We start from the raw sequence: 10,000 nt of genomic DNA, 5'->3' as shown, positions 1-10,000 counted from the left end.
GGTGAGGAACATGTTTATACGAACTTTTCGTACCATACGTACTTATTCTTTTGGGATTGTTTTTGGCGCGAAAATCGTGCGTGGCCAATCCACTGGCTTCACAGTTCGTACTCCATGCGTTGGTTCCAAGGACTCGTTTGTTTTTATAGTATTTCGGAGAATATCATTCCAATTTTTCTGCTATCCTTAAACAGGATCAGGAATGTACAGAATCGATCCAAAAGAGCGCGCTTAGTTCCCATGTACGAATGTTCTGTGGTTCAGTGGTGGGGCGGCCAAATTTCTAAACGAGTAGCCCGAACGGGCGCCTAACTTATCACAAGGTGATTCATCCTCACTTTTAATTAATTCTGGGCTCTTGAAAAAATGACTCGGCCTACTAACTTTTAAAGTTGGAATGCACAATGTCTATGAAAACAGAAATGCAAAGCAGTTTGTGGCGTAAAATCGAGAATAGACCCAGGCCTCTCACATCACGGTCGTGGGTCCAAATTCCTGCTAGTTCTGCCAAGTTTATGTGGCTTGCACGGCACAGAACAAAGTGAAATTTGGTTGACAATGCTGACATACATGTATGTTTGCTTTTGATGGGGAGATTTATATTAGAAGCAAAAAATACTTGAGTTTAGGTGCATTTTAAAGTTGAAAGTCGACCGCAGACTTCAACAGAACATCTATGACTCTAAAGTCTTTCTGATCCTGATTCTTCTATGTTCACTGCAGACTAGCGATCTCGCAGACGGACACGAAACCGAAGCAAACATTATTGAAGCGAAGGCCAGCGAAACACTCAACAAGTCCAATCAAGCTCTTGATACTTCTAAAGAGGCAGTAGAGGAACAGGAAAAGACAACCGATGGGATAGAGGAATTGTTAAAGAAACTAAATAGAACTATAGCATTGCATGAACAGGCAGCAAATGATGTTAAACAAGCACGTAATGACACGAAGGTTGCTCTAGATGACGCCAATGCGTTGTACAAGAGTGGAACTACGCTACTTCCTGATATAGGCTTGCCGGAAATGAGAGGTAATCCGCAATTCATCAACACTGACTTTTGAGGAATGGTATAAGACAAGTACTGAAAAGTAGATTTCAAACACTGATTAATTAGCGGGGGAAAAGCTCGTGTCCCCGTTTACTCTTGTTGTTAGAGAGATGTAGCATCCCCTTTACGTAAAACGGCAAACTTCGGCTTGCCGTTTCACGTTTCACGTTTCACGTTTCACGTTTCACGCAAAATAGAGTGAACCTTGTGACTTAAGCTTCGCGTGACCCAGGGGAACTCGGAGTGGATTCTGTTAATTTCGAGTATTAAGATAACGAAAAATAAAAACAAATTGTCGAAGTCATTTTAAACATTGATTGTACAAAAAGACACTATATAAAATGAAAATTCTTACCTGCAAAAGAGAGTCAACTTGAGTTCATGAAGAAAATTGCGGTAACGAGTCAGTTTTTAACGATCTATAACCATGAAACCTAATTTTTCCTTGTTTGACTTACTGGAAAACGAATTGAGGTTTTTTTTTTTTTTTTTTCATAAACAACTTATTATGTAGAAGAAAAACCAGAAGGAAATTCCACGTACACTGCTAACGCAAACGGAGAAACGGCAAGGTGTAACTGGCCAACGTGGAAAATGGCGGGAAAATCATGGTCACGTTGTCATTTTTGCCGACGTGATGCTAAATTCTGTTTAATATGTAGCATTTTTGTCATGCTGCGTCGCGGTCAAGTGCGGAGATTCTCCATAAATCCTTCATTTCTTTTTATCAGAAGACCTCATTTACGTTGTTGTTCTGTTTTGTCTGTCAAATAAGAGCAAAGTGCGGTAATCAAGTACAAGACTGGAAAGAAATTATAAATTCACCCTGACAGTCTATTAATAACGAGGGGCAAGAGGATCTGGTATTGAACAACAACGTAATTTCATGCCACCATTTCACATTGGACGAGTGGTGGTGACTAACATTCTCGTCACCAGAGCGTCGGAAGGATCCAAGGCTCTGGGAAACTCGATATAAAAGAACATGCGCCGTAGGGTTCTTATAACCAAAAATTGGCTATTTGAACCTTACGGCACCTGCTCACTCCTCGAGCTAACTTGAATGCACCAATTAGAGACTCTTTTGATTGATCTTCACGAGAACCAATGAGAAGGCACTTTGTTACAGGGTTTCCCAGAGCTCTTCTCTCCCCCTCAGTCAAGAGAAGACCCGTGGGGTCGAGATTGTGGTGACTAACTGAACTGCAATGATATCTCCACCTGTCATTTCATTCTACACCACGGCTCAATGTGTGAAACGTCGTATATTCAAAAAATTTGGATAGAAATAACTTGTGGCAGGAAGTTTAGAATTAGCAATTTAAAACCATTTTATAGTTATGTATACTTAGTTACCGAGCCGATAAATGAAAATGAGGCTGGAGTTGACCTTGCTTATGATACAGACCTCCCTGCTTTTCTTTTTCATGCTAATTAGTTGGAATTTACATATGAAAAGCAGTGAGGTTTCTATCAAAACAAGGTCAATTCCAACCTCATTTTCGTTCATAGGCCAGGTAACTAAGACACAGCTGCAACCTTGGTGGCTGTGTGAACTTAAGTTACCTTGTTAGAGTAATAAATGTTTTCCTTTCTGTCGCCAGCCAAAGTCAACTCCTCCAAAGAAGAGGTTGCTAACGCATCTGAGAGAGCCCAGGAAATCATTGAGGTTCTTGAGCCCTTAGTTGAGAGTTTTAACAAAAAGGAAGATGATGTCAGGAAGAAAATGGCTGAGTGGCCTGGTCTGGTAAAAAGGCTGGAAAGCCTGTTGACGAATGTCACCGATGCCAATGACACAGCGCATGACGCTATCGCACGAGGGGAAAAGACACTCGAACAAGCCAAGGACATGTTGGAGAGGCTGAAAGTAAGTGCTTGTGTCATTTTGCGATACTCTGTCGTGAGTTGTTGGGAAGAGGGTCTGTTGAAGGGGGTTTGTTGACCCCCACTGATTGGATCTTATTGTCACTGAGCATGCAGGGTGCAAACGTTAAAAAGTGTGAATGAAATGTTTAGGCGTTCGATGGCGCAAATTACAGGTGAATCACCTTCTAGCTGAATTTTAACAGTATCTTTAAGCTTCGAAGGGTTAGTGTGTTTTGCTTAAAATAAGCTTACTGTACTCCCCAGAAATTCAACGAAGTAATTAACAAGTCGAGAAGTGAAGCAGAAAGGGCGGAGAAAAATGTACCAGAAATAGAGCGACTCATCAACTCGGCAAACAACAAGTCGGATGAAGCAACTACCAATCTGGGAGATGCACGAAAATCCGCTGAAGAATCCATAGCTTTAGCTGAGGAGGCAGGTGAAACAGCAGACAAAGCAAAAGCGGTGAGTTGAACCGGTTGAGATGCCATTATGTTACTGGAAATCCAACGGGTTCTGTCCTGTTCGCGGCAGCCACAAAATATACGCAAAACTGATTCCTTTCAAGTTAAAGGACTTTTTTGTACAGATTATCTGCGACGAATGGCCAAGAAAGATAGCTATGTTCAAACTTGAGAAGGTCGGGTGAACGTTTTCAAGTTTTTGTCTTGTAACTCGTGTTTGAAATAATGTAGAAATGATTTAGAAACCATCAACTAGGTGTTAACTGTTGAGTATAGACCAGAAATAGTTACAAACGCCATGACAGTGTCCCTTTAAGGCGGGGATCTGTAACCATTTCGCCAATATACGCCAACAGCTGGTGTAAGTATCGCTTCCTCGGTTAGAACTGTCCACCCAAGTATAATGTCTAATTATACTTTTGACGCTTTTGACGCTTATGGGGGACTAGGCCAATTTGAGTAACTCTTACTCTTGGGTAATGGCCGGGACTTTTGCTAAAATTGACCAGCTTTGTGTTTATTCGGGGGACGTGATCACCTGAAAACGTTATTGAATTTTTGCGATTATATCCCACACTGTTCACAGCTAAATTTCTTAATTTATAGTGGCTACACAAAGTACACTCTACAACTTTGAGTAATCGTGAAATAGTTGTCATTGATCTTTCTTAAGATTCCTATTCCTAACTACGTAAAAGGAAAGTACTGAACAGGTTGAACAGAATTGACCCTCTTGTTTTTGAAACAGAAAGTGGAAACGATCAAGAATGAGGCAGAAGAGCTTGATATTCCTGAAGATAATGTTACAGAACCCGTATCAGAAGGGAGAGAGAAGCTGAAAGAGTACGCAGACATAGCAGCTACTGAGAAAGACAACATTGCAAACGCGTTGAAGAGAACCAAGACAGCTGGTGTCGCGTCGAAAAGAGCTCGCGATAAAATCGAAGAAGTTCGGAAAAAACTGCTCGCACTGTTAAAAGAGATTGACGGCTTGGAAGTGGTAAATAACACGAGGTTGGAGCAACTTGAAAACGTGTTGAATAACCAAACAAATATGCTACCTGATATAGAACGAGATGTCGAAGGCGTTGAACAAACAAGGATTGTGATAAAAGAGAAAATTAAATTGTTCACGATCGATCTAGGAAGATTGCGAGAATTGAAGGAAGTGCTTCAAGGAAGATATAAAATGCTACCCAAGAAGTGTCCGCGAGAGGCGGAAACCACTGAGCAATCTTAAGAAGAAGAAAATGGGACATTAATTTAAGTTATAGATTCCTTAATTCTTTTTTCGCTAACGTACAAGCATAACCCGCGAAAACACGAAACGCTTTGCTTTTTGCATCCAAGTGTTTATTACTCTTAGTTAATTTTGTTCTTTGGAACAACCAAGCTGCTAAGGATTGGATCCATAACAAATGGAAATATTAATTTGAAACGGAAACTCGCAGCTTGTGTACGAAGCGAACGTTCACTTCTGGTCAAGTTCAATTTACGTTTTGCGTTATGGCGGAAAAGTACCCTCGTACTTCGCCAATTTTCAGTAAAAATCCACAGAAACCCTGTGACATTACCATTTTTATTCAGGAAAGCGTTTGAAAAAGGGTTAATTTCGGAAACGCCATCTTATAGGCCTTTTCGGCTTGTATGTTTTGTTTTCCCAGAGCACGTGATGTTCTGAAGGGAATTTTCCTCTTCTTTTTTTTTCATAAAGGCCCGTTTAAACGGTTTCAATATTTGCTTCAACAAGCATTCAACACTTTGTTGAACCAAATGTTCGGTGCGTTTGAACAGGTCGTCATACATTGTTGAAAGCGTGTTGAATCAAGTTTGAATCGGTTTAAGGGTGGTGCCTACTAATTATATGGCTAGCCTATATTTTTGCCCCGGTGTGTGATTATGTACGAAATGTAGATCTTAACAAGTGTTATTGAAATCCAAAAAGAAAATTGGGGGTAACCGCGCATTTTTCAAAGATAGTTCATGAATAATATTTGTAAAAAGCTTTAAAATACAAAGCAATGTATGGCGTTCTTTCTCAAATTGAAGCTAAGAGTATTAAGAGTACTTACTAACATATACTTTCTCCGGATAGTTTTAAATTGCGCAAAAGTATCGCTGAACTAGTAAGCATCACCGATAGGAAACCCGAGTATCTCGAGGTGCGCAAAACGTATGCGCAATAATAATAGTAGGCACCGTCCTTAAACTTTCATTCAACGTCGATTCAACTTTTCCTTTGTTCTCGAAAATGCTGAATGGTGTTGAAGCCCTTTGAACACGGTGTTCAACATTTGCAGAACACACGCATGCGCACATCAGGCCGCAAAAGTCAACACAGCGTAGTTTATCTGGACGAGAGAGTCTGGTTTCTAGTTCTTAGTTCCTCGCAATCAAATTTCGCGAAAGTCTTGGTTCTTTTGTTGGCGCAATGTTGGAACCGTTTGAAGTGCCTCCGAACAACTTTGTTTTTGCGTCCAACATTTGCCCAACATCCGTTCAACTTTTGTTGAACAAACATTGGTCAAATGTTGAAACCTTAAATGGGAAAACAACACGTACAAGGTAAAAAGGTCTATTGTGGTCGTTATGTCAACCTTGTAAATCTGGCCGCAGCCTCACAGTTGTGACCAGAATTCAGGTGGGACACTTTATGAAAAATACATAACATTTGCGTGGATATGCTTCTTGTATATGAAATGTCACCCTCGACGGTCATTATTGACTAGCCTTTCTCGGACAAGCAACATAGCCAGTTTCAGGATAAACTTGATTCAAGGGATTATTCAGTAATGTACTTGTTCAGGCTTAAGGTGATTCCTTAGTAATAGAAGTTGTCGTAAGATTTTTTTAAAACTTTTCTCGATTGTTCCCTATATTATGGTGACTCGAAATGTGCAATCAAAAAAGTAGGTCACCAAGCTCGTTTGAGAGACATAACTTGCTCAAGTTACTCATTTAAGCATTGCGCCTTCATCTATCAAGAACAAGTTTATTCCATCGGTTCAGGCTACGTTTTGCAAGAACAGGAAGCACAGCTTTGACGTAATTCTTGAAATAACAAAACAGGTGAATTGTGTTGCTCAAAAGGAATAATTTAATGTTTGTTTTATGGCACAGGCACAAGTCTTGAAAAGGCACTGACTACAAATGTTCTTCGGGTGCGTGATCTCGAGGAGACAATTTTGTGTCCACGAGTGATGGCTACGAATACTATCTTTCCAGTAACTTTTTTTTCTGACGTAAATTTTTTGTAATTTTTTTACAGCGCAAAGAAGATCAGTAAGAGAATAAAATTATGCCAAAAAAAAGATAGGTCACCAACCTCGTTTAGGAGAAAACAGAAAGCAAATCAAGCTCGACCCCTCGACAACACGTCTCCCCGATAGCGCGGTTTCACTTTCACTGTCGGACTTAAATGTTCTTTAGCATCATCAAGGCTATCACTCGACTTTTTGTTTTGTGAGAGTTGAAAAAGTTTCTTGTTTTGCTCTTTACTGCTGTGCTCTGAAAACGGCCATTCTTCTTTATAGCGAGCTTTCCCTCGCGAAAGGTCGCCATTTTGAAATGTTTTTGGCCACGTTCGATATATCAATATTCACACATGGGTACGAGTCTTTATGGTTTAATTTATACATTTTTTTGTTTAGAATATCCGTTGAGACTTGTGAGACAAAGAGCCATGAAATTTGACCATAAAGCCTCTTAGCCATGCCTGAATACGAACGGGGCTTACGCTGTGTTATGCGCAGAACAGGATGCGCAGTGCAATACTAGGGAATCACCTTAAAAGTGAATCACTTTTTTAAACAGTAGGTTACATCTGGCGAGCGGAAAAACACCCCGCCTCATTTTCCATGCGGCTTCGCTGCCATTCTCGTCACCAGTCGACCCAAGGCTCTGGGAAACTCTGTGTAGGAGAACATGCGCCGTAGGGTTCTTACAGCCAAGAATTGGCTATTTGAGCCTTACGGCGCCTGCTCACTCCTCGTGCTAACATGTATGCACCAATTAGAGACGCTTTTGATTGTTATTCGCGAAAACCAATGAGAAGACACTTTGCTTCAGGGTTCCCTAGAGCTCTTCTCTCCCTCGGTCAAGAGAAGAGCTCTGGGGTCGAGATTGCTTCGCTGCTTGCTCGCACCGACGAAGCCGCTTGCTACGGAGGCTGAAGATCTTACTGTTCAAACGTTCCAGGATATTTTCTCCTTGCTTTTAGAACGCCATTCTTATGAAATTATAGTAAAGTAGTACCTTGGTCACATATGAGTTGCGCGATAATAATATCTCCAGTGAAATTTGAGAAAAAGTGCGCAACTATATTTTACTTCCAATAGACCAATTTAAAAAACAAAAAGGCATCATCTCAAGGCTCTGGGGAATAAACTCATGCAAATCCTTATATATATTCCCCAGAGTCTCGAGATGATGTCTTTTGTTTAGGACTGAATTTTAACACGTCGAAATTGGTCAAATTGTGTTATCCTGCGTAGCTGGTGCGGGGAGAGGGCCCTGGGTCTCCATGCACCGGTTACGCTGGCTGAATTTGTGTATGTCTGTGTTGATCCAGCAAAAAAAGAACTTTAAAGAAGTCTGGTTGCTATTTTAGTGTCACTAAGAGAAAGTTTTAATACTTAACCTTTTTCTGGGTCCCTCCCGTAAAATGCATAGCCAGGTACCGAACTCCTTCAAAAGGACATTGCAAGCTTGCCCGCGGAGATGGTACGGCTACGCTACATGTGAGTTTTCATGTGGCTGACGTAAGTGTGGTTCTATTGACCTAAGAAATTTCACTTGAGCTTAACCCGTCCATGCGTCCAATTTTGCGTAATCATTTTTATTTCAATTTCTCCTGGGACATGAAGATGTCCCTAGAGAAATCAAGAACAATGCCTATGCAATTTTTTTTTTGAGGGGGGGGGGGGAGGGGAAAGGGGTTTATTATGCGATTTGTGCAAGTTTTCCTCTGTATATGAAAAGAGTTGCGTCCACACAAAGCGTTTTGAATCACAGTTGCCTGTCCACACGGATACGCGAAAACGATTCGAAAGCGTAAACCTCCGTTTTCGCAAATATCCGGATACGTGTGGACGGGGCCTTAATTAAGCAAAAACGACGTGATAACGCCAGAAAACAATAAGGTTAATGAGCACAGACAATATAAATTAGGGAGCTTAAGCTTGCGCGTTTTTGAGACGCGGACGGCAACCGGAAGAGAACATTTCGTGTTCCAGGACAGTGGTGTCTGCCACATTTTTATATTAATCATCTCCAATGGAGAAAAGATACTTGGCAGTGTTAATGGGGTTGTGTGAAGACAAGTTAAAAGGGAAAACAGCTCACTTCCGGTGCTTAAGCTCCCTAATAGCTCCTCGCGTGCGTTATAAATTTTCGTGTATTTCTGGGCGGTTCTCGTGCTGCCATCGACGTGAAATGACCAAATTTGAGGTTATGCGCAGGAAATGAGCCCCCGACAATAAATTTTCTATTCTCCACAGCGTGCATACCAATTTCCTCCCTGGACTCGACGCAGTGACCACGGAAACGACAGGTGTACGACAACTACGGACTTCCTACAAATAGCGCTGACAAGTCTAAGCACCCATTTCATATTGACCTTATTCATAAATGGCGGCCAATTTATAATTCTTTTGTCGAAGTGCAAATTAGCCTACCAAGCCTCGATACCATACAGTGAATTGAAAAGAATTATTGCTCTAAAATGAGGCTTGGTAGGCTAATTTGCACGTGGACAAAACAATTATGAATGTGACCGCCATTTATGAATAAGGTCTATAGCGCTGAGAAACAGAATTTAAGTCTATGCACCCATATTAAAACAGTTAGCCTTCAATAACTGTGATTTTGGGTTGGTCTGCAACTGTCAGAAATCGGGAAACCACCAAACACAAACAAAAGGTTGAAATGAAGATCGGTGCTGCTCAGGCGGTAAGTTCTTCCGTTGAATTTTCATCATCAGTTTTTGCCATCCTCTGTACGGCCCGTTTTAAACGTCGCAGTTTACATGTGCCGAATCTAATGCAAATGAGCGAAAACAATAGATTTTTCTCATTTGCATAAGATTTGGCACACGTAAAATGCGACGTTTTAAAACGGAACACACTGTAAGTCATCTGACGTCACGGCAGCTATGTTGGCGTACAGAACGAGCCTCACTCAAAACAATGAAGTAATGTACAATTACTGGTGGACGAACAGCGACGAAGTAGCTTGACCACTAGCCTACGTGTAGCCGCACCCTACCCCCGAAAGGAAAAAACGGGAGGAGGGTACGGCTACACGTAGGCTACTTGACCACCACCTGAAGTGCAGGTCATGCCTGCTTCCATGAAGAAAAGATGATACATGTAAATTTTTACACTCAAGTTAAGTGTATATTATACTTGCGTTATTTTAATGCACCTATCAATGTTAAGCCTCAGGTGGGGCGTGGGGTGGGGGGGGGGGGGGGGCTCCCAACGGGAAATTGACACAGAAAGCCTTCCCCTGGGTAGGGATTTTGCCCCATGCTCGGGAATTTGACACGTCCGCCATCTTGGAACACCGAGAGAACCTGGAGATGAGTTCTGGACACCATGGGTGAAAGACACAACACGATCT

The 10,000-nt window shown here is 41.5% G+C and overlaps 1 protein-coding gene across 1 annotated transcript in view; it reads left to right on the top strand.

Moving 5' to 3' along the window:
* LOC137993398 (laminin subunit gamma-1-like) overlaps nt 1-5,084 on the top strand; it is a 23,702-nt gene extending 18,618 nt beyond the window's left edge. Inside the window, exons 8-12 of the mRNA XM_068839228.1 lie at nt 1; nt 724-1,030; nt 2,654-2,916; nt 3,180-3,380; nt 4,128-5,084. The exon at nt 1 is cut by the window's left edge and continues 487 nt beyond it. Coding sequence (XP_068695329.1) covers nt 1; nt 724-1,030; nt 2,654-2,916; nt 3,180-3,380; nt 4,128-4,619 — 1,264 coding nt within the window. The 3' untranslated portion in view covers nt 4,620-5,084. The remainder of the gene's footprint in view (nt 2-723; nt 1,031-2,653; nt 2,917-3,179; nt 3,381-4,127) is intronic.
* Nucleotides 5,085-10,000: the final 4,916 nt, after the last annotated feature.

The sequence above is a fragment of the Montipora foliosa genome, chromosome 2, assembly GCF_036669935.1.
Source record: "Montipora foliosa isolate CH-2021 chromosome 2, ASM3666993v2, whole genome shotgun sequence".
Classification (NCBI taxonomy): Eukaryota; Metazoa; Cnidaria; class Anthozoa; order Scleractinia; family Acroporidae; genus Montipora; species Montipora foliosa.
Note: the sequence above shows the minus strand (reverse complement) of the source record. Positions and strands in the feature narration are given on the sequence as shown.